General features: G+C 48.6%; 1 protein-coding gene across 3 annotated transcripts in view; it reads left to right on the forward strand.

The window, feature by feature from the left end:
* Positions 1–24,396, forward strand: part of COL15A1 (collagen type XV alpha 1 chain) — a 98,672-nt gene that overhangs the window by 65,217 nt on the left and 9,059 nt on the right. For 2 of the 3 annotated variants that reach the window (XM_059657476.1, XM_059657477.1), the window contains exons 17-33: positions 7–75; positions 1,070–1,105; positions 1,211–1,294; positions 2,730–2,795; positions 5,052–5,087; positions 6,331–6,393; positions 8,640–8,708; positions 8,819–8,854; positions 12,945–12,998; positions 13,099–13,158; positions 14,861–14,929; positions 15,043–15,084; positions 17,795–17,840; positions 19,929–20,009; positions 20,429–20,478; positions 20,591–20,692; positions 21,562–21,706. In XM_059657476.1, the coding sequence (XP_059513459.1) occupies positions 7–75; positions 1,070–1,105; positions 1,211–1,294; positions 2,730–2,795; positions 5,052–5,087; positions 6,331–6,393; positions 8,640–8,708; positions 8,819–8,854; positions 12,945–12,998; positions 13,099–13,158; positions 14,861–14,929; positions 15,043–15,084; positions 17,795–17,840; positions 19,929–20,009; positions 20,429–20,478; positions 20,591–20,692; positions 21,562–21,706 (1,108 nt within the window). The remainder of the gene's footprint in view (positions 1–6; positions 76–1,069; positions 1,106–1,210; positions 1,295–2,729; positions 2,796–5,051; positions 5,088–6,330; positions 6,394–8,639; positions 8,709–8,818; positions 8,855–12,944; positions 12,999–13,098; positions 13,159–14,860; positions 14,930–15,042; positions 15,085–17,794; positions 17,841–19,928; positions 20,010–20,428; positions 20,479–20,590; positions 20,693–21,561; positions 21,707–24,396) is intronic. The other variant, XM_059657478.1, reaches the window with a different exon arrangement.

Here is a 24,396-nt window from a genome sequence, read left to right on the forward strand (position 1 = left end):
CCTTAGTATATTGAAGGCTCTGGAACCATCCGGCCACGGCATGAACCCAGAATCTCAGGACCAAATGCTTCAAATGTAGGTTGAATTACTTTTTAAATATATTTTTACTGATTTCAGAGTGGAAGGGAGAGGGAGTGAGAGATAGAAACATCAATGATGAGAGAGAATCGTTGATTGGTTGCCTCCAGCACGCCCCCTACTGGGGATCGAGCCCACAACCCAGGCATGTGCCCTGAACAGGAATCAAACTGTGACCTCCTGGTTCACAGGTCAACGCTCAACCATTGAGCCACACTGGCTGGGCAAGGTTGGCTTTTGAAAACTTCATTTCAAGGCCTGTCATGCTGGAGTGAGGGGACTGGCTCTGCTACTTTCAATAACTCACCCTCTCTGCCTCCAGCTCCCAGCTGTGGGAGCCTAGGTGCTCTGTACCGAGTGTTTCTTTGAGGAGCAGTACAGAAGTTTTGCACAAAACATCCTGTGGGGAATCTCTCTCTCTCTCTCTCTCTCTCTCTCTCTCTCTCTCTCTCTCTCTCTCCAGTCCTTCACCATCCAGCATCTCTGCTTCATTGCCCCCTTCTTGCTGCCCCATTCAATACTCACACTTTGACCCATTTCAAAGCCAGTGCTTGAAGGTGCCCCTCCCTGATGCACCTAGTCCCAGGGACTCTGGAAGTGTCGTCTATCTTCTGCTATGATACCTGCTGTTAAGAGGACCAACCTTTGGAACCTCATTATCTTTATCACATGGGACCTAGAGCTGAGCACTCAGTCCAGGGGAAGTCTGACCTTCCCCATCCTCCAGATGCCGGCTCTGAGACTCAGGGTCGAGAAGACCCCCACCCCCCAGCCCCTGTGCTGGAAGAGGACTCTGGTCTCCTCACCCTCTGAGGGGTATTCCTTCTGACTCTGGGAGGGGAATTTGCCCTCATCTTTTGTTCCCCTTGCCTGAGGCAAAATCCATGTCAGTGTGTATGGAGAGATGGCAAGATCCAAGGGTAGATAGTGAGCAACGTAAGTAGAAAAACAACAACAACACGAGAGGATCTTTGTTTCTTTGTTTTGCCAGGGTCTCAAAGGAGAAAAAGGAGACCCCGGGCTCAAGGTGAGGTCGCAGCTCTGAGGTGGGGTGTGAGGACTGTCCCGCCTGGTTCTGGGGACGTTATCCGTGCACAGTGAATTGTTTCTCCGCTCTCATTATTGTATCCAGGGTGAAAGAGGGATGGATGGCACCAGCATTGTGGGACCTCCTGGACCTAGGGGACCACCAGGGCGCATCGAGGTCTTGCCTAGTGTGAGTATCATCCAGGTCAGAACGTGGCTATTTTCTGCCTTTGCTAAAGGAAAGAAGATTGTCCACAACTTCAGGGTTGCTGGTTATCCAAGGGGCACCTGGCCGGCATCTGGCATTGGAGTTTCCCCCTGTCAGCATGCCTCTCCTGTCTGTCTCTACCCTGGAACCACTATTCTCTCACCTGGTGCTTCCAGAACCCTGTCTGCTGGTTGGCAGCATTTGCAGTCATGAGAATGGCTGTAACAGAGAAGCAAAGGAACATAAGTGGGGACACAAGGCAGGAAAGATGGTTTGGGATATGGAAGACTTTCTGGAGGAAGTGTCTTTGAGCAGGGATTTAAAAGCTAAGAATGATTTTACTACATACGCATGGAGGACAGGACTTCCAGAATTCAGGTGGCAGGGGCACGATGAGGCAAAACACAGAATAGGAATACGTGTGTGTGTCCAAGGCATGGGAGTGGGTAGAGAGTGATGGAAATTTGTAGAGAAGACTGGGCTGTGGGCTGGGACCAGATCACAGTCCATTTACTATTAGGATATCACATTTGTTAAAAATCGTGGCCCCTTCTGAGAGAAATCATGGTATACGGTAATCGACAGAAAGTCAGAACATCCCAAATAATTAGAAAAAAGATGACTAGAGTAAAAAAGTATTATATATATGATTTAAAATATCAAGTGTGGGCAGGGTGTGATGAAATAGACAATCCCACATGCTTTTGTGGAAATGTAAGTTATATGACTCCTTTAGACAGCTCTTTAGCAGGCAATCTGTTAAAACTAAAAATGCCTATACCTCCCAATGCCACATGGGAAGATTTCTGTGCTATAAGGTTGAGTGGAAAAAAACAAAAAAAAGCAAGGTGAAGGAGAATACGTACAGCCTGATGCCATTATATAAAATGACTATGTGGCAATGCAGCATGGGGAACACGGTCAATAACATTGTAATAACGATGTATGGTGCCAGGCGGGTGCTAGACTTATTGGGGTGATCACTTTGTAAGTTACATAGACGTTTAATCACTATGTTGTACACCGAAAATTATATAATAGTATATGTCAACTGTAATTGAAAAAATAAAAAATAAAATAACTACATGGACACACACATACGCACACGCACACGTACAAATACTAGTATACACAACCAACCACACTACAAGCTTCTGTGGAGATTTTAAAATTTGGAAAGAGAGAAGGCATTCATGTGTTGTGCAATCTTAAGACTGATTGAAAGAGGAAAGTGATAAGGCAGCTCCGAGCTGTTTTTAAGCAGCGGGAGGCATGCGTGTACTGGCAGTGGGATTAGGGTGTCATCAGCCTGCCCGCGTTCTGCCATGCTGGCTGAGTTTAATTAAAGCCTCGCTGCCAGGAACATGGTGGAACATGTGCCACCCTCTGTCTCATTGTCTGGTTTTTCTCTTTTCAGTCTTTGATCAATATGACCCACGGATTCATGAATCTCTCCGACATTCCCGAGCTCACTGGGCCTCCGGTATGTATCCACAGCTGCCTAGAGCAGTGATGGCGAACCTTTTGAGCTCGGCATGTCAGCATTTTGAAAAACCCTAACTTAACTCTGGTGCCATGTCACATATAGAAATTTTTTGATATTTGCAACCATAGTAAAACAAAGATTTATATTTTTGATATTTATTTTATATATTTAAATGCCATTTAACAAAGAAAAATCAACCAAAAAAATGAGTTCGCGTGTCACCTCTGACATGCGTGTCATAGGTTCGCCATCACTGGCCTAGAGTGAGGTTCCCACCCAGATGTCCCTGTTGAAACTAGGTCGGGCTGGTTTGCATAGAGCTAGCTAGACTATATCCAAGTAGAGCGGAAAGAGAACTTAGCATTTCTGAGAAGTTGCTATCACGTTAGTTGGATCATGCAGGGAGTGTTGTCCAGTGCAGAGGAAGCTACCAGTCCTGCGCATCACAAATGTGTGTGATGGAAATCAGAGAATCATCGGTAACAACCCGACTGACGTCTGTGCAGCGCCTTTGGCCTGCTTTTATTTATGTGATCTCATTTCACGGAACAGGAAGAGATTAGAGAAACCTATCTGTGCTAATGGGCAAACCGGCACAAGAGGAGGGAACGTGACTTGCTTCCGTCTTTCTAGGCCCATTTGAGACACCAGGGACACACAAAGAAGCGACATTATTTTTCTGCAAGTCCACAGGCTCGGTCCACGGCACAATGGGACTTAAGAGGAAGGAAGCCTCCTCCTGCAGCCTGTGCAATAAATCCCATTGCATCTTCCACATCTGCTCATGGCAGCTGGGGACAGAGGGGAGAGCTCTAGCCGTAGAAGCCTTGGGGTTCCAGCCCATCTCTGCTACACACCACTTGGAGTCTTTCTCTGAGAACACCTCACTAGTTTGGGGGCAGCTTATAAGAGGCTGTGGATATGAATCTGCTTTGCAAACTGTGGCACTCTGTGTAGCTGACATGGAGATTGAGGCTTATGCTTCCACAACTGTGCAGTCCAGATGTCTGTTGGGCCACCCACTCCTGCAGTCCCCAGTGAGGGTGGCCTGAACCCCACCATTCAGTGCCCTCTGCAAACATCTGGGGGGTTCCTCTAGAACTGGTATCTCCTGCTGCTAGCAGGTCATTGTGTTATCTCTTCTGTGCTATATCCAATGGGGCCTCCTTTCCTTGATTTCTACTAAAATCACCCAGAGTGCCCCAATAATCAAACTCTAAAGCAAACGAGCTAATAAGCAAACGTCAGTTCACAGAGGTCTTGGTTTTCCCCAAACTATTGGAGGTTTAGGTGTTGGTGAGTTGACACTAAAGCAAAACACAGACTAAAATTGAAGATTCGGCATCTCCATTCTAGGATGGGCCTTGTCTGCCTGCATTGCCCTGCCCCCACCCCTAGAACCCTCCTTCCTTCCCAACCCCTCTCCTTTTCAGCAAGTCCAGACCCACGGGGGCCTCTTCATCCCTAATGGAGGGTCAGGATTTCCCTGCTCAGGGCAATTCCCTCCCTGGGAAGATTCAAGTCCCAACCAGTGCCCTCATGCTTTTCGACCCCACTGTGTATACAGTATACTGATAAATGTGTTGCTCTCTGGATATGTGTGTGTGTGTGTGTGTGTGTGTGTGTGTGTGTGTGTGTGTGTGAGTGTGTGAGTGTATTCTGCCTTTAATAGGTATGTGGGTATCTGGGCTGGCAGGAAGAAGAGTCCTGGCCCCATGTGGAGTGAACCACAAACTCACTGCGTCCCAGGGCCTTTCAAATGACGGGTCCTTTAAAATTCTCACTCCTGCCTGGGGAAAAGACCTGAGTCTCGCCCACATGCCCCCACGTCCACCCTCACACAGCCCAGAATGCCCTTTGGTCCCATTCCTCAGTTTAGGAACCTGTTTTCTGAGAATGTTTTCTAAGTCCAGTGAAGCATTCATCGCCCCAGAGTTTTCAGATGCTGAGCAATTTCATGGAAGAGGAGGCAGCCACCTACAGTGCAGACAGTTCTGGCTCTGGGGGGCGGGGGCTCTGGGCACCTGTGCACAGTTCCTGGCTCTGCCACTGACCAGCTGTGTGACTGCCCAGTTCCATTCTCTCCTGGGCCTCAGCATCCTCTTCTGCAAAATGGATCGTGAGCCCCACTGTGCGGGAACATGCATAAGTCTGGAAGGTGCTGAGCGGGTTTGGGCCCTGGAGATGCAGTGCTCCTGCTGGCTCTGGAAATGCTGCCCCTAAACCACCTGCTTTGTCTTTGTTGTGTCACAGGGCCCGGACGGCATGCCTGGGCTGCCAGGGTTTCCAGTAAGTACCACAGTAACTGTCTTCCCTCTGTGCCCCATGGCGGCGCTCATTCTGTTCCTTCCACGGGGAATGCTCTTCTCCATCTGCATGACCAAGCTCTAGTGCCATCTTGTTCATGTAACCTTCCCTTGTTGGCCCCCATCTGAGTGATCCTCCCTCTGGTCAGTCCCATGGGGCTTTATTTTCACCTTTGCTGTGGTCCTTTCCTGCCTTGAGTAATAGTTATTTGTGTCCTTGTCTTTTTGCCTCGACGGCACTGTAACCACCTTATGGAGGGTTGGGTCACTCATCTCTCTCTACCCAAGAGCCAGCCAATGGTTGGCTTCCTGTGCATGTTGGCTTCCTATGCAAGCCAAGCATTTCAAGTAAATACAGTAGATAAAGTTCCTACAGAGAGGATGGTGGCACTGGGGGCTGGGAGAAGGGCAGCATAGACTAGACATCCAGTAATTAAATCTATGTGCCCCACACTCGGGGGCTTCCACCACGGAAGGTGAAAGTGTTCTACAGGGTATCTCACCCTTTAATACAGAAGACAAGACAGGGACTTGTGAAAAGCCAAATAGCAGTAGTGCTGAAAGGCCTTTGGGGGCAGATGTCTGGTTATATGAATTATTGTCACAGATAGTAAGTGTCTGCTGGAGTTGGGAAGACGTCACCGTTGGGTGGGCAGAATTTGGTTCTGCAAAGGGGTAGATGGGCATTCATGCAGGAGGAATGGCATGGGCAGAAGTGCAAAGGCAGCAGGGAGTGTGGAGAGGGTGAGGGAAAAGGCTCACTCCCGGTGGTATGGTGGGGAGTGAAAGACCAGATACTGAGGCTGGCTGGGATGGGTTTGGGTATCAAGCTAAGATTTCTAGATACCATCCCACAGGTAATAGGGAGCCAGAGCAGGGAGGGGAGTCATGGAAGCTGAATGGTGGGGAGAGGTGGGCTGCAGGATGGCCTGGAGGACCCATGGGAGGCAGAGGCAGCAGGACCCGGCAGTTTCCATAGTGCCCCTTTAAGAAACCCAAAGTTCAAAGAGGCATAGGGCCGCCGGGCCTCCTAACGCTCAGTGCTGTCTTCTTTCCACCAGAACACAATTTCTAGACCATTTAAAATCAAGAAAATATCATGATTCATATCTACCAGGAGAATGGCACTCTCTATTGTTCTACTTTTTGAAAAAAAAATACTTCCGTTTGGATAAAGCTCTTCAATCTTAACAAACAACAAAATACCCTTCAATGATTCCTTCTAGGGCCCCAGAGGACCAAAAGGTGACACGGGTGTGCCTGGATTTCCAGGACTCAAAGGAGAACAGGTAAGAGGGGCCCAGGTGTCTGGCTGGGGTCATGCTCCAGAATTTACTAAACATTTCAAATTGGCTGAAGGTAACATTTTTTAAAATTTGAGATATAATTCACATACCATAAAATCCACCCCTTTACATTGTAAAATTCATTGTTTTAGTATATTCACAAGGTTGTGCAACCATCACCACTACCTAATTTCAGAACATTTTCATCACGCCCAAAGAAAGCTCCATATCTGTTAGCAATCACTCTTCCAGCTGTTAACGTTCATAATCTCAAGGTTCCTCCAGAGTGAAGGTGGGTTGTGGGTGGAGAAATTGATTTTCATCCGAGTTTGGAAAAAGACTCAACCAATACTCCCTTGAATGTGTCATCACATGTACTGTGCTTTGTCTAACTGCCTGGTGGGCACCCCCATGAGAGTGTGTGTTCCCTAAGGGCAGACGTCAGCCAGTTCTTTTTCTGTAGCTCCAGTTCTTAGCACAGGGCCTGGTACACAAATGGCACTCAAAAGACTTATTGGATGAAAGCATGTATAATTAATGGCAGTCTTGGTCCGGAATCTTTGGAATAAATATTGATATGCAGAACATGTCCTGGGAATTTCCAGAGCACTGCACTGGTCTTTGTACCCTGCACATGTGCCTCTGAGAATTAACTTCCCAGTTGGTGTTTATAGATAAGGGTGGACGTGACATCCATAAACAGACTGCAAAGACTGGGGTCGATGCATTTATTCATCCATCCATTTATGAACTTGTCCATCTTCTATCCATTCCAGCCAGATTCCTGTAAGGAGCACTAGGGATATAGAAATAAGATAAGAGGAATAGACATGCAAAGAGCCAATAGAAAGTATGGTCATTGCTGTAATGGAGGTCCGTGCAAAGCCAGTGGGAGCAACCCCTGAGCCTTCCTTGGGGAGTTGAGGAGGTGGGGTGACTCTATGAGGAGGGATGGCTAGGAAGTGTTAGGCTTCTCTCTTTCTACCTTCCCCCCACCATTCCACACCAGCCCCAAGGAGGAGCCTCCAGTGTCCGTTGGATCATAATTCCAGGAGGTGGAGAGTTCAGTGTGCAGGGAATGGGGTCTAAGTTGGTGCCACCTGGGGTGATGTCTTGGGATATTGTGCTGCCAGGGGCTATGGGGATGGGATGGGTCCAGGGCAGCTCTGGCTTGGGAAGGGGCCTGGTCAAGGAAGAGCAGCTCTTGCTTCAAACACTCCGTTTTCTATGTGATAAGGTCAGATGGATCTAGAGGGACCCTCCCCTAACCTCTGCCACCTTGGACACCCAGGCAGCTCTGCTCCAGTCCTAACAGAACACTCGCTTTCTCCTGCTCTGCCTCTAATGCTTTTGTACTTGCTTCTTCTTGCTGCTGGCGTGCTCAGGACTGCCTTTCCTCACCTGCGGAGTGGTAAGACCCCAATGTCAGGTGTGGGCCTGGGGGACGGAGAGAAGAGGCTGCTCTGCTTGCTTTGGCTGCTTCTGGCCCATTGGAGGGAGAGTTGAACGTGGTCAGCCCAGCTCCCCAGGGGCCAGCATGGGAATCTGGGGCCAAAGCCTCGGAGTGATAAAGAAGGTTTCTCTCCCTGGCCTTTGCTCGGGACACATACCTTCTTGGAAGCCTTCTGGTTTAGTAGATGGCTCTGCTGAGGGCAGGACCCTGTGTTCCTGCCACCTCCCCTGTCTCCCAACAACTGAGACACGTTGCCTGGTCCAGCTGCACAGGAGCCTGAGTCTGGAGGCAAAGTTCCCCATGGAGACACGGGACCCTTTGTTGAGAGAGGCCTTTAGTGTCATACCTTCATCTCCTTCCCAATTTCAGAAGTTTTAACAGGAATAAGGATTCTTGGTAGGAACAGACCTCGAGCCAAGTTGTTAGGAAAGCAAGCCACCAAATACGTTAGGAGTCAGAGGTTCCCGGGGATGCCGTGCAGCAAGAGGTGGGGAGGACCTTGTTGGGCTAGTTGCTGGAGAGTGAGGATGTCAGTCTGTGAGCCCTGGACAGCTGGCAGCGTCCCAGCCTTGGAGGGTGCATGGAGGGGAGGGAATAGAGCAGAGAATGGTCAGTCGCTTAGGGGGCCATTACAGCACTCTAGTGAGGGTCGTGTCTGAGCCAAGCAGTGGGGTTGGAGGGCTGGGATGAAGGCAACAACAGAAGTCATGGCTGTGGGACTGAGAGGCCTTGGGGAGCCTCTGGATAAGGCAGCAAGGAGGAGTCCAACTTCATTGAAATGTTCTCTGAATTGCAGGGCGAGAAGGGAGAGCCGGGTGCCATCCTGACAGGAGACATTCCTCTGGAAAGGCTGAGGGGGGAAAAGGTAATTATGTCACCAGACCCTGAAGGCACACATCCTCTTTGATATCCCATCTCTGTTTCTGCCACAAACTATGTTCCTCTGGGTGATTAGTCTGTGTCTCCCTGTTTCAGGGTGAACCTGGAGTCCACGGAGCCCCAGGACCAATGGTAAGCCAGAGTGTCTCTCAGCTGGGTCTGGACTGGGGTTTGAGGCAATTCTCATACTTTAGTTTAATTAGACTGAGTTGTCCCAGTTGTGAAAATAAAAAGGATGTGACAAAATGTGTGTGTGTGTGTGTGTGTGTGTGTGTGTGTGTGTGTGTGTTAGGGTAGGCATGTTCCCTCTAAGAAGTGACTCAGGGACCCAGGATGCTTGTAGTCTGGGACTCTGCCATCTTGTGGATTCAGGGCCACACTGACATATTCCAGCTGGTAGGCCAAGGCTGAGGAGGTGGAAAGAGATCATGGAAGATGAGGAACATCACTTCTCGCACATTCTACTGGCCAGAACCCAGTTGTCTGGGTGGGAGGGGCCTCAGAAATGTGGCTTAGCCGTGTGTCCAGGAAGGAGAGGAGAACCGGATGGTGGTGAGCACTCATGGTTACATCACAGGTCTTGCCAGCTAAAGATTGCCACTGCCCAGGGAACCCCCCAAAGGAACCCAGAAAGTCGCTTTGGGCTTTGTGGGTTCTGGACTTGGATCTGCTGCTCACTGGCTGTGAGGCCTTGAGCAAGTCCTCTTCTCTGTCTGGGCTTCTCTTTTCCCATCTGTAAGGAAGAGTATTGAGTTAGTACTAGATGACAGGGTAGCGCCTTCCTTGCCTTACTTCTCCAGGAAGCTATAATCCATTTGGGCTGCTGAACAGTTTTTAAGCGACCAGTTCTCCAGGATGAACCCTAAACGTCCCTGTCTTTTTTCCTCCCCCAAAAACAAAGAAAATTCAGGTGTAGACAATCCACTATGTGTCAGCTGCTGCACTGATACTTCACACAGCTCATTCATTTCATCCTCCCCACCTTCAGAGGTGATTATCAGAATCCCCAATTTATAGACCAGGAAATGGAGGTGAAAGAGGTTAAGTCACTTGCCAGTTGTCACACAGCTTGTAAGTAGCATCACAGGGATCTGAACCCAGCCTGCTGGACTCTGAACCCAGGTTTTGACCACTACACCCCACTACCTCCAATAAACACCTTCATTCTTCTGAGACCTTTTAGGCTGTTTTTTTGTTTGTTTGTTTGTTTGTTGTTGTTTTTTTGCCAATCATACTTCCACAATGTGATTTTATTTTATTTTATTTTTTTCCGTTCCGTCTTTTAGTTTCACTTTTTTTTTATTGCTTAAAGTATTACAAAGGGTATTACATATGTATCCATTTTATCCCCCCGCCCTAGACAGTCCCCTAGCCTCCCCTATCCCCCAGTGTCTTATGTCCATTGGTTATGCTTATATGCATGCATACAAGTCCTTTAGTTGATCTCTTACCCCCCTACCTCCTGCCCCCCAACCCTCCCCGGCCTTCCCGCTGCAGTTTGACAATCTGTTTGAGGCAGCTCTGCCTCTGTATCTATTATTGTTCAAAAGTTTATAATGGTCTCTATTGTCCATGAATGAGTGAGATCATGTGGTATTTTTCCTTTATTGACTGGCTTATTTCACTTAGCATAATGCTCTCCAGTTCCATCCATGACGTTGCAAATGGTAAGAGTTCCTTCCTTTTTACAGCAGCATAGTATTCCATCGTGTAGATGTACCACAGTTTTCTAATCCATTCATCTACTGATGGGCACTTAGGCTGTTTCCAGATCTTAGCTATGGTGAATTGTGCTGCTATGAACATAGGGGTGCATATATCCTTTCTGATTGGTGTTTCTGGTTTCTTGGGATATATTCCTAGAAATGGGATCACAGGGTCAAATGGGAGTTCCATTTTCAGTTTTTTAAGGAAACTCCATACTGTCTTCCATAGTGGCTGCACCAGTCTGCATTCCCACCAGCAGTGCACAAGTGTTCCTTTTTCTCCACATCCTCTCCAGCACTTGTCGTTTGTTGATTTGTTGATGATAGCCAGTCTGACAGGTGTGAGATGGTACCTCATTGCTGTTTTGATTTGCATCTCTCGGATGATTAGTGACTTTGCGCATGTTTTCATATGTCTCTTGGCTTTCTGGATGTCCTCTTTTGAAAGGTGTCTATTTAGGTCCTTTGCCCATTTTTTGATTGGATTGTTTATCTTTCTTTTGTTAAGTTGTATGAGTTCCCTATAAATTTTGGAGATTAGGCCCTTATCAGATATGTCATTGGCAAATATGTTTTCCCACACAGTGGGTTTTCTCGTTGTTTTGTTGATGGTTTCTTTTGCTGTGCAGAAGCTTTTTATTTTGATGTAGTCCCATTTGTTCATTTTTTCTTTAGTTTCAAGTGCCCTAGGAGCTGTATCAGTGAAGAAATTGCTTCGGCATATGTCTGAGATTTTCTTGCCTTTGGATTCTTCTAGAATTTTTATGGTATCCTGTCGTACATTTAAGTCCTTTATCCATTTTGAGTTTATTTTTGTGTATGGTGTAAGTTGGTGGTCTAGTTTCATTTTCTTGCATATATCTGTCCAATTTTCCCAACACCATTTATTGAAGAGACTATCTTGGCTCCATTGTATGTTCTTGCCTCCTTTGTCAAATATTAATTGAGCATATTGGTTCGGGCCGATTTCTGGGCTCTCTATTCTATTCCATTGATCTGTATTAGGCTGTTTGTTTTTGTTTTTGTTTTTGTTTTTGTTTTTGGTTGAAGCTGGATCTGAGGCCTGGGGAGAAAGGACCTACATTGCTCTAACAGACATATGTCCTTGATGAATAGCCCATAAAATCCACAGTGCATTTCTTCACAGGGCCTTCTGAGGCCTTGGTCCCTTACACCAGGCAGAATGGATGCTCTGGAGAGGGGTAGCTAAAGGCTAAGGCAGACTGGGAGAGTCATGTGTTACTGATTAACCACTTAACTAACATCCAATACTATGGGAAACCTATAGTTAGCACTGCTGGCCACAGTCTGCAGCAGGTGACCAAGGAAGTTGTTCCCACCAAGTCCAGCTTATGCACAGCTTGCCAAGCACAGACAGTAAGGGGGCACCTTCTTCTTCTAACTTGCATAAAGGTGCCACGTGGGCCAACTGTGGCCCTTGTGACTAGTGTAGCTTAGAGTTCCCTTACAAACTCACTAGAGCCCTGTTACTCATGGCCCCTGGATCAGCTGGGAGCTCGGTAGAAATGCAGAGCTTCAGGCCCCACCCCAGACCTGCAGGATCTGCATTTCCATACGATCCCAGGTGACACCGATGCACAGTGACGTTTGAGGAGCTCTGCACTAGAACATACCACCTGGTGCCCCGTGTCTTGTTAACTCCTCTGTCCTTGCTTTTCTTTCCCTGAGAGTAACTTGGGCTGGGTGCTTTACACACAGGGCCTGTTTCAACTCAGTCTTTAATTGCTATTTTCCGGGGCATGACTATCTATGTTAATGGCAGCAGGAAGATGGGCCCCAGGCTTATGCCAGTCATTCTCCTGGGAGACAGGGCAAACTGGCTACAGGAGTGGGAAGGCGTGGCCTGGAGGTAGAGCTTGTTCTGGGAAGAGGTGGTGCATTGCGGGCACCCAGTATGTCAGAAGGCATGAAGGTTCCTGCAGGAGGTTAGAATAGGGTGGTGGCTCTGGAAGCATGTGGACATAGAAAGCCAGCCCTTGAATAAATGGGGTGCAGGAAAACTGGGATGCCAGGCCAAGGTTCTGGTCCTTAGAGACAGGTAGGAACAAGGCAGAAACCAGGTACTGGAGCAGGAGCAGGAGCAGGTTATCAGGACGGGCTACAATGAGGGGCGAGGCAGGGCTGCATTATTCCAGTGGGGGCCATGAAGAGCCTGGGACATAAGACCTAGGGCAAAGGTCCACGTTCTGAGTTGGCCAGCGTCTGGCTTCCTGGGTTCCTTCATTAGCCTGACTGTCGGAGAGGGTTGGGTGCAGAGACTGGGGTGGGGTAGAGCTTACAGGAGGGTGTGGGGCATGTGCTTCCAGCTGAGCACGGAGAGGCTGGGAGACAAGGAGCAGGCAGGTGGATACCTCATACTTGCTCCTTGCCCTCCTTCCTCCCATCGGTGGTTCACCGTCACCACTGCCCACAATGGCAGGTGGGGTGCCCCCCATCTCCCTGGCCCTTGAGTTTCTGTTCTTTTCTGATGTGGTTGGTATTTGTTTTGCCTCTAGGGGCCCAAAGGACCGCCAGGACACAAAGGAGAATTTGGCCTCCCCGGACGACCTGTAGGTGTTGGTGTTCCTTGGACTAGACGTGAGAGAGGACACGTGGGCCAGGCTGGCCGGTGGGCAGTGGTTTTACTAAGGCATCTTCTGTGGGTTTCAGGGTCGCCCAGGACTGAATGGCTTCAAGGGTGCCAAAGGAGACCGAGGGGTCATGATGCCGGTGAGTGCCACAGCCCTCGCTCCAGCCCCACACCACCCCGGGACAGAGCCCCCAAGGCCAGTGTCCAGAGGAGAGAGTGTCAGGTCCAGTGAGCAAGGCTTGTGGACATAATGTTCAGAAATGTTTTTCTTCTTGTTCCACTGCCACTTCCAAATGTCCTCCAGCCCAACTCTGTCCTCCAGCTCACTCTCAGGGTTCCTCCCACCAAAGCCTCAATGGAGCATAAGCTTCCTTGTCCAGACCCCAGAGGAAGGTGGGAGACCGCCATGTGCACGTGCTCGGGAAACCTGGTTTCAAATCCCAGGTCTTCTGATTTGGGAGATACCTGGTCCAGGGGCTTTGCACATCACCAGGGACTCCATAAATGCTTGTGAGTGAATAACAAAGGTAGATCAGCCACTTAGGTGGGGCCTCACAGGATGGCAGGCAGTGGAGGCATCAGCAGGGAATAAGGGTCTAGAACAGCGGTTCTCAACCTGTGGGTCGTGACCCCTTTGGGGGTCGAACGACCCTTTCACAGGGGTCGCCTAAGACCATCAGAAAACACATATATAATTACATATTGTTTTTGTGATGAATCACTATGCTTTAATTATGTTCAATTTGTAACAATGAAATTGGGGGTCACCACAACATGAGGAACTATATTAAAGGGTCGTGGCATTAGGAAGGTTGAGAACCACTGGTCTAGAATAAGGAAGCCAAAGTTTATTGAGCACCTACTATGTACCATGTACTCTTGAGGATATTATCTCAGTCTTGGTAATAACTATCCTAAGAGACACTAGGTAGGGCCCTTGTTTTGCACAAGAGGAAACAGGGACCTGTAGAAGTTAAGTGACTCACTGAAGGTCACTGAGCTAAGGGGCAAATGCAGCCCTAAGTCCGTTGCTGCTTCTGTTTGCACCATGCTGTCTCTGCTTTGTATGTCCAGAAACCCAGACAAACAACTTTACTGAAGCACTGGGGAAGTAACGCATAGCCGTCAAGCCTGCTGGGCTACTAGGAAAAGCAGAGGGGGCCACTGATGCCTGCCCTTAGGACGATCTGTGCAGCTTCAGAGTGGGCTAGATGCCTCCTGCCTGAGTCGGAGCCTCGCCCCTCCTGCTGGGACATCCTGCTTGGGATCCAGGCTTAGATGAGCAAACACTGCATGGTGTTCAGGCCAGGATGACCTGGCTTTGAAAATAACTGTGCTACCCAGCAAGAGCTTTGCATTTATTTTTGCATTTATCAGGCACTCTCGGAGGTACCACAGCACATGAAGGACCACCCTCCCCCCGCAACTCTCCCTCCCCTCACTTGTCGCTCCACACTAGGGATGTGCTGATAGAGAGGTGGTGGGCTCAGTATCAGCTGAGCATGGCTCTTGGAGTCAGAATCTGGGCCAGTCTCAGTCCTGCCATAAGTTGCTGTGTGCCCTTGAGCAGGTCACTTCCCCTCTCTGGACCTCATCATCCATCTGTCAACCAGAGATAATACTTGTTGCTCTGCTATCTTCCCCATGGGTTGTTGTGAAGATGCAATGAGGTCAACTATGTAGACGTGCTCTGTAGACGGGACTGGCTTATCCATGGGAGAAATTAGTTGGCTTTAGAGGGTCCTCCTTTCCTCATTGTGTCCCCTAAACCTGGGGAAAGTATCCTGCAGCTGCCTCTGCAACCACAACAACCTGAACTCAGGAATGGCCTTTCTTCCTCAGGGCCCACCTGGCGTACCTGGTCCTCCAGGCCCCCCTGGACCACCGGGAGCAGTGATTAACATCAAAGGAGTAAGTGGGGCGGGGTGGGGGAGAGACCTTCAGGGGGGAGTGGGCACCAAACTGACCTAAGCCCAAGTCAGATGTCCCCATGGCCTCACTTCTCTTGTCCTCACTTCCCACAGGCTGTCTTCCCCATACCAGCCCGGCCACACTGCAAGATGCCAGTAAGTAGCATAGGGTCGCTGGCATAAAGAGCCGGCTTTGGCACAGAAAGCAACTCAGAGATGATGATCGGTCTTTGTCTTGAGCCCTTTCTACCCATCAGTGTCCTCTTTGATGTCTTGTATCACTTACATATAGACCCTTAAGTGACCAGAAGCTTCTAGATAACAGACTGTGGCAATGAAACATACAGGGTCTTCTAAGGGTACACAGTGTTTCTTTAGCGCAATAAAAAAGCAGTGTCTTTTGTTATCGTAACCATATTAGATTCATGCTTGGAGCAGTATGATAGGGGGAAATAGACATCTTAAAAATATAGACAAGAAAATAAGCAATTCAGTCAGTGCTCTTTGCATTAGGAACTCCGGGCTAAAATCTCTAACTGACCGTGTGCTGTCCTTTCCCAGCTGAGATATTACCACACAGCACACCACCTGAGAGGCAGGGTTCTCTCTCTCTTTTATAACGAGGAGGCAAACTGACTCAGACGAGCTCACTGACTTGTTCAAGGTCACAGGACTGACAGATCTGGAACTGTTACTCACTTCCCCTGACCACCAGGCAGCAGGTGCAGGCACTGTGACCCAGGGGATCAGGCACGTGACTGGCCACCCAGGTAGTCAGTGGCACTGTTCCTGAGGTCTCAGCAGTATTGGGAGAATCCCATTTCTGTGGGGAAACCCAGGAAGGTGGGCCTCTATGCACAAACATTAGTCATGGAACTGTGCGTAATCATTCTCTCGCTCATTCAATAGATATTAGCTGAGTACTTACCGAATGCTAAGTACCCCACTAGACCCTGGGGACACAGGGGTGAACTACACAGGGATGGCCTCTGTTCTCAGGAGCTTGCAAATGACAATTTAGAAAGATTTCTTAAAGAAATTAATTAAAAATTTTAAAGATTCCTTAAAGTGGGTTCATAATTGATGCCTGTTGAGGTGGTGAGAAGGCCTGGATCAAAGGCTCTAAAATGATGCAGCTTGGCGGTGTGTTTGCCTAGACATTGTCCACGTCTAAACTTTGAGGCACCCAAGTCTGCAGCCCAGGACCTGGGAACTCTGGCCTGGAAGACAGAGTCTTCCTGTGTAAGGTGACCAAGGGTCCTGGATCTATGCGCGGACAACAGCACGCCAGGTCATGTTTACGCTGATGGACTGAACAGAAACATAACACATCAGTGTTGGAGGAACCCTCCGGAGTGTGGCTGCATCCCACCTCCTATGGTACAGAAGGGGAGACTGAGTTAGTGCCCAGAGGGCCTCCCAGATAACACAATTCCAGGTTTCTAATGGACCAACCATGGGACAGCACTTGACACGCTTGAGAGTATTGTAAAACTGCGACTGCAATGACCATGACCTGGACTAGGACCCTTTTTAGTAAACATGGCCTGTGGCGGTCTAGACCAGTGATTCCCAAAGTGGGCGCTACCGCCCCCTGGTGGGCGCTGCAGCGATCCAGGGGGGCGGTGATGGCCACAGGTGCTTTATTTTAACTTTTTGTATTACCTTTCTATTCTGAGTTCAATAAATAGTTTCATAATTTCAAACTTCAATGTTTCTAATTTACACCTTTCTTTACTATATTTTACAAAAAAGGTAGAAACATTAATACATATATCTTTCTGTTTAATTGCTATTAAAATTAAAAAAAAATTAATTTCCAGGGGGCGCTGAGTAATATTTTTTCTGGAAAGGGGGCGGTAGGCCAAATAAGTTTGGGAACCACTGGTCTAGACGTTACTTAAAAGAAGCCAAAGAGGCGATCAGAGCACATTTGCAGAGTGTTTTTATCTCATGCTGCTGGACACCACGGGGGCTGTGCCATCGACATTCCTTGACCAGCTCTCAAAATGGACACTTGAAAGAGAAATGCTTCCTTTCACATCCAGCATTGCGCAAACCCCTTTGAAATACAGCCCCTTCCCAACCATCACAATTTACAGCTCATGCCTGGAGTGGAGGGACTTTACCAGCAAAACCACAGGATATCAGCTTAGCGCTGGGGCTTTCATCCTTAACCTAGAAATGTTTTCCCATAAAGAGTCCCCTCCCTTCCCTTCCCCCATCTTCTATCAGTGACCCCTGAGCAGTTTGTGACCCTCCACCCAAAAGCTTAGGGGAATCCTGGCACCAGGGGGATCATTCTGATTCCACATATCAACTGCGAAAAAGGTGAAGACAGACTATTAAAAGCATGGTGGCAAGTGGCTCTGTTCTAATAGGTAAAGACATGCAGGAATCTGGGAGTGAACTGGGATCAGCTTGGACTCCAGACCCCAGGCACTTAATATGGAGTCCAGAATAGCCCTCCCAGCCTAATGATAATCCCCCCGTTGTTGATTACCACCACCCTCAGTTCCTGTTCATTATGCTCATTCCTGGCCATACGCAGTAGCCAAACTAATGGCATCCCAGCTTCATGGCTGGGTACATCACTAGCTTGACCTCTCACGTGAATCAATTCATTGATAAAAAAAAAAAAAAAAAGGAGGCCAACAATACTCACGGTTGGCCAAACCAACCCTGCTGCCATTTATTGTCTTAAATCTTTGGGCTTCCCCTTTGCAGAGTTGTTTGGCCAGGAGGCCTGACGCCATGACGTCGCTCCTCCTGCCACACACTCCCCCGGAGCAGGGGACAGTGGCTACCTGTGCATGCAAACACCAGGACAGGGTTCACATGTATGACTTTGCCTTTCTCTCTCCAGGTTGGTGCGGCTCATCCTGGGAATTCAGAGCTTGTCACCTTTCACGGTACACACTCCCTCCTTCACCTTACATTTCTCTGGGATATTTCCAGACCCTCGTGCCTCCGCTGGCATAGTTTTTATCTGCCCATGGGCATAGACTCAGTGGTCAGGAAGAACTGGCTGTTCTAGTATGTGTTAGGAGGGGCTCACAGCTGAGCAAAGGCTGTGGGACGGGGCATTTCTGTTTGGTTCTGTCACCCATCTGTTTATCCTACACATCTTGGCTGAGTCTCCCAGTTAGCAGGAAGCGCTCCATTTGTCCATTTGTTAGTTTATTCATAAAGCATCCACTGAATCCTCCTTGCTTGGTGCTGTCCCACGCACTGGGCTGAGACAAGTGAATCCTCCACCATCCCTGCCACCCAGGCCCGTAGGCACTGTTAGGTGAGAGTAGTTTAAAAATCACCACAATGCAGTATATCAAGAGCTAGTACAGGGCAGGGCCAGGGGAGCCCAGAAAGCCTTTGCTGCAAAGTGTTCTTGGACCAGCAGCATCTTCATCTCCTAGGAGCTTGTTAGAAATGCAGGGCCCTCGGCCTCCCTGCAGACCTGCTGAGTCAAAGCTGCATTTTAACAAGCGCCCTGCTGGGGTGCAGCACAGTAGAGTATGAGAAGCCCTGGCTCTGAGCATTTGATGAGCAAGTTCAAGGCCTGTGGGAGCTCATCTACCACACAGAGAGTGGGAAAGTTCCGGAAACTGAGCACGCAGGTGAGCGCTCAGTCTGGTCCTCTGTCCCCACACACCCCTTTGTCCCCCTTTTGATTGAGAATTCTGAACACTTGCAGTTTAAACAGGGGAAGCCTTTTTTTTCTTTCCAATACTGACCTGTGGCTGGGCTCTGTCACCCTTAGCCCACCAGGTGGTGGTCTTCCTGGTGATGTCTGGCCCCGTGGCTTTCTGTCACTTTGGTTACAAAGTCCAGGCTGTTTTCAGATTCCATGCTCAGGTCCAGTTCAAGGCTTTCCCTTCCTCCTGCTGCAAGGTGGGCCTTGGGGAGGACGGGTGGACGTGGATTTACTTTCTCAGATCCCCAGTGCTTCCCCTTCCTCACAGGGTTTCTCTGGGAGGAAGGGGAGGGAGCAGACTTGTCTGGATGCTGGCCCTAATGAGCTGGTTGTCCTCCCTCTTACTTGTGGGTCTACCCTGCTCCCTCGAGGAGCAGCCACATGGGCAGTGGTGAGCTGGCTGTCCTCTTCTTGGGGCAGCGCCGCTGTCTGTGGTCTCACTGTGGTCCGGTGGAGGCTCCCAGGTCCTGGCCTCAGCCCCCCTCCCCAATCAGTGAGGCCTGGCCGGGTGTGACTGCCACTCCCACTGACCCCCAGCAGGCAGCATCATGCCCCTGATAACATTCTTCCCGTCCCCCACCCTCGTGCTGGGAAACTGAGCCAAACTTCATCTACGCTGTGTGCCCGTCTCTAGGTTCAAGGGCGGCAGTCAGTTGATCTCTCAGACCTCTTGGGAACCAGGAATTCAACAATGTAGTGTCCACCACTCATTGAGGTGGGGGGAGGGGTCACTTCTTTTCCTAAATGCTGAACTCCCAGAAGGAGCTCATGCCTCTCCCCCTTCTAAAGAGTTGGGGGAAGGGGTTGCCTGTGATGCCAGTTCTGCAGAAAGGGTGCTTCTCACAAGTCCTGCGGGGAGTAGGGGGTCGCACAGTTGGCATCTCTCAACTCTGTCATCCCCTGACACCACCGCGCTGCACAGGCATAGGCGAGGGGAGGCTGCAGGCCTGACTTGGTGTGGAGCCTCGGGCATGTGTGTGAAGCTGTGGGAGAGAGTTAACCAGCTTCTGCTGGGCTCCCATGATGCACTGCTGGTGCCTTCATGATGGCACATTCCATTACCCATCCTGCCTCCCATTACGCTTCACTGTGTCTGTCTCCCCGAGACCAAGCCTTTCAAGGTCTGCTATGTCTGCCTCTGTCTTCACCATCAGCCAGAGAAGGATTTTAAACTCTTAATAGGCCTTTGTTCATTGAGTGGACTTTGCGAAAGGGGCTCAATTTGAAAAACTTGTCTCAAAAATGTTTTATGTCAAATGAAGATAACTTTCCACTTTTTTTTTAATGTATGTGTATTTGGTGGCAGGTGTTAAAGGAGAAAAAGGAACCTGGGGTCTTCCAGGCTCCAAAGGAGAAAAAGGCGATCAGGGGGCCCAGGGACCACCAGGTATTTCGACTCTTGGGCTAGGTCTTGCCTTTGATTGTTGTCCCTGAGAAATCCAACTGAGCCAGAAAGTAAGACTAATTCCATAACCACCCTGACCGCAAGCTGCACAGAGTTCAAGAGAGACCCAGTCGTGGGTGACATGTCCAAGATGGAACATTGTCAGGAGAGACTAGAAGTTCCTATTATTCATGCTTCATATGCCAAACGAGGCCTAAAGGGATGTGCCAAGATCCCACAGTGCCTGAGGTGGGGATCCAGGCCAGGACTGTTTCGGCCTCCAAGCCCAGTGCCCACTCTGTTAGCTAAATCAATGCAGAGTCACTTCCACTAGGAAATAATCATGGGTGCCAACGTGGCGCCTTTTCTTTTTAAATTTCTGAGACTGTGATTGCGAATTTTATGAGGCGTTTCTTTTGCAGGCCCTCCAATGGACCCAGCTTACCTAAGACATTTTATAAACAGCTTGAAGGTAAGTATTTGTCTCCTAAATTTGGGCCTGTGTTTCCAAGTTCTCAGGTGTATGTCAGAGACTGGTTCTTCCTACTCGTATTAAATGTTCTTTGAATGTTCTCTGCTTCCAGGGGGAGAATGGAGACAGGGGGTTTAAAGGAGAAAAAGGAGACTCTCTTGGCGACTTCTCTGTGTCGGGACCTCCAGGCCGGCCAGGAAGTCCAGGCCTGGCTGTGAGTAGTGACCCCTCCACGCCACCTTCCTTGTCAAGTCACCGCTTTCCCTGAAACCCCCCAATGTGACTAGGCAGTTGGAGAGTCAAGAGTCAGTCATTAGCCACAAGCTGAGGTGGGACTTGGGCGTCAGCCTCTTGTTGACGGAGGGGGACTTGGCTGAGGCTCACAGCGGACAGGGAGCTGGCCAATGCCATAAGCATTCAAGTTACTTCCAGGTCTCTAACTGGCTGCTTTGTTTGTGTTAACGGTGGGAAATTGCTGAATATGAAGAGATGTTAATAGTGAACACATCAGATAGTGGAGACAGAATGGAAGGTGAGGGAGGCATTTTTCAGAGGGGCGATTTCCTTCTTTTGAAATTTCATCAAAGAGGAAGCTCTTAGCTGGGCTTGATCTTCTTGGGCTAACAAGTTTCTCCAGGACACAAAAGAGGAAATCGAGTGATTCCTCTAATAAGAGTATGATGAGATCACTGACCCTCAGGGACCATAAGCAATCTCTGGTCCCAGAGCTTGCCATGAGGGCAGACTCAGCAAAGCCAGGAGTCCAGGGTTCCATTTCCAGATCCGCTTCCGTTTGCTTTGGTAAAGTCTTGTCCTCAATCTAGGTCTCAGCTTCTTTATCTGTGAACTGAAAAGGCTAGGCTAGATGATCTTCTAGTCTGGGGCTCTCTGGGGTACTCGGGAGTGTCATTCAACACAGTGACTGGGCATTCACCACTTGAGTTGTGCCCAAGATTGAGGATAATGATGACAATAGCTAGTATTTATTGACTACTTACAAATGTCCTCTTAAAAAGAATAGGGAGGATTTCTAGTGGTTAATGGTGCTTTCTCTCTTCTGTTCCTGTGCCCTTGCCTTCACAGGGTCAGAAAGGGGAGACTATCGTTGGGCCCCAGGGACCCCCCGGTGTTCCTGGCCTACCTGGGCCACCTGGCTTTGGAAGACCTGGTTCTCCTGGGCCACCAGGACCCCCAGGGCCACCAGGACCTCCAGCTATCCTAGGAGCAGGTTAGTACTTCGATGGTGCCCACACTTATGCCATCTGGTGGCATGTCAACTACACTGACAAAGGGCTGCTTCCCCAGTGGAACTTCCTTCCTTCCTTCCTTCCTTTCCTCCTTCCTTCCTTCCTTCCTTCCTTCCTTCCTTCCTTCCTTCCTTCCTTCCTTTCTTTTTTAAAAACATTGAGATAATTTATAAAATTCACCCATTTAAAGTATACAATTCATATATTCACAAGGTTATGCAGCCATTGCCACTCTAATTCCAGTACAGTTTTATCACCTCAAAAAGAAACCCTGTACCAATTAGCAACACGCCTCTACCCCCATCTCCCAAACCTGGCAACCAATGATGTATTTTCTGTATCTGTAGATTTGCCTATTCTGGACATTTCATATAAATGAAATCACATATTATGTGGCCTTTTGTGTTTGGCTTCTTTCACTTAACACAGTGCTTTCAAGGGTCCACATTGCAGTGTGTATCAGAATTTCATTCCTTTTTATGGCTGCTTAACATTCCAGTGATACATTTTGTTTATCCATTCATAAGTTGATGGACATTTGAGTTGTTTCTACTCTTTGACTGTTATGAATAGTACTGAATGAACATACGTGTACAAGTTTTTGTGTGGGTGTGTGTTTTCAGCTCTCTTGGGTATATACCTAGGAGTGGAATTGTTGGGTCATACATGTTTAACTCCTTGAGGAACCTTATCAGACTGTTTCCCAAAGTGGCTGCACCATTTTGCATTCCCTCCAGCAGTGTACAAAAGTTTCAATTTCAGCCCTGGCTGGGTGGCTCAGTTAGTTGGAGCATTGTCTCATACACCCAAAGGTTGCAGGTTTGATTCCTAGTCAAGGAACATACCTAGGTTGCGGATTTGATCCCAGTGCATGTATGTGAGGCAACCGATGGATGTTTCTCTCTCACATCTCTCTCTCTCTCTCTCTCTCTCTCTCTCTCTCTCTCTCTCTCTCTCCCTCTCTCTCTCTCCCTCCCTCCCTCCCTCCCTCTTTCCGTTCATCTCTCTCTCTCTCAAATGAATAAACATGTCTTCGGATGAGGATTTAAAAAAAGTTTCAATATCTCCTCCTCTTCATCAACGCTTGTTATTACCTTTTTTTTCTAGTCACCCTAGTGTGTGTGAAGTGATACTCATTGTGGTTCTGATTTGCATTCCCCTAAAAACGCCTTATGTTGGCTATCTTTTCATGTGTGGGTGGAAACTTCTTGATTGCTTTGCCTATCCCTGGGCCTTATGGAACTTGAGGACCAGCATTGATTCTAACTCTCTATGTAAAAATTCTTTCACCTGTTGGTGCCTCACTTTCTCAAATGGAAAATGGGTGAAACAGAAGAAAATCTCCATTTACCAATGCCAGGAACTCTGCTAGTCACTCTACTACATTATTTTATTAAAATCTCACAAAGCCCTTCAAGGAAAGTATCAGCATCCCCATTTTGCTGACGAGAAAAGTGAGATCCAGAGACATTTAGGAACCTTGCCAAGGCCACACAGCTAATAAGTAGCACCAACAGGTTTAGGACCCAGGTCAGTGTAGCTCTGAAGCCTGTGTTCTTTCCACTGTGCCCATGGTGGGAAAATAATACTAGCAGCAATAATAGCATGGCTGCATCACTTCTTGTGATTTGGGCTGGCATGAGCCAGGTGTGGTGGAAGCACACCTGGGAAGATATCTGCAATGTCTGGGCACCAGGGAGAACTTTACATAGTGGGTGACTTTGGGGCTGGGGCCTTGACGTAGTCTTGGATCTTTGGACTACAAGTGACAGAAATGTAACTCAGACTAGATCCAGCAGAAGTGACACATACAGCATGTCAAGGAAAGGTGAACAGTCAATGTGTGGGAGACGCAGATGTGCAGCAGGACCTCAGGTACAACCAGAACCAGGGGCCCAACCCCTGCGAGGGTCCTCTGGCCGTCTCTTGTCTCAGCTTCTCTCTGTATGCACACTTCATGTTTCTTCACCACAGACCACATCCTCTGCATGGTGGGAAGGAAATATGGTTACTGACAGCTTACAGCTTCTACTGTCAGCTAGAGATCTTGGCCTCTCTTCTCAATTTTTGTTTGCAAAGTCCTGGGACGGAGCAAGTCTTGGGAAAGGCTTTTGATTGGCCTGACTTGGGCCAGGTGCCCAACCTATGGGCGGGCAGGAGGTAGGATCACATGAGAATATGGCTGCTCCTTCTGGAACCAAATGGTTGTAGAGGTGAAGGGGAAGATCCCAAGAGAAGGTGAAGGTACTGGTCCTGCAAAGAAAGAAGGTGCTGAATTGATAAACCATCGGTGTCTTGAGGGATGAGCAGGCATTACAGGAGGGGGGAGGGGGGACATTACAGGGAGAGTACAAGATGCAGAGGATCTGTTGTCCATAGTAGCCCTACACTAGGGGCCCCAGGACTCCTTGCTCAATAGAACAAAGATTGTCCCTCACATAATGTATAGCAATTCACGGTTTACAGAACACTCCCAGATTCATTAACCCACTTAATTTTCACAGCATCCTTGGGAGGGAGATGAAATGGAAACTACTATAGAACTCATTTCGTTCATGAAGACATTGAAGCTCAGAGAGGTTAAGAAACTTGCTCAAGGTCACACATACTAGGAAGAGGCATGGCTAAATCCGAGTCCTCTACCTGCTCTCCACTGGACATTCACCACCTG

Source organism: Myotis daubentonii, chromosome 11, assembly GCF_963259705.1.
Source record: "Myotis daubentonii chromosome 11, mMyoDau2.1, whole genome shotgun sequence".
Lineage (NCBI taxonomy): Eukaryota > Metazoa > Chordata > Mammalia > Chiroptera > Vespertilionidae > Myotis > Myotis daubentonii.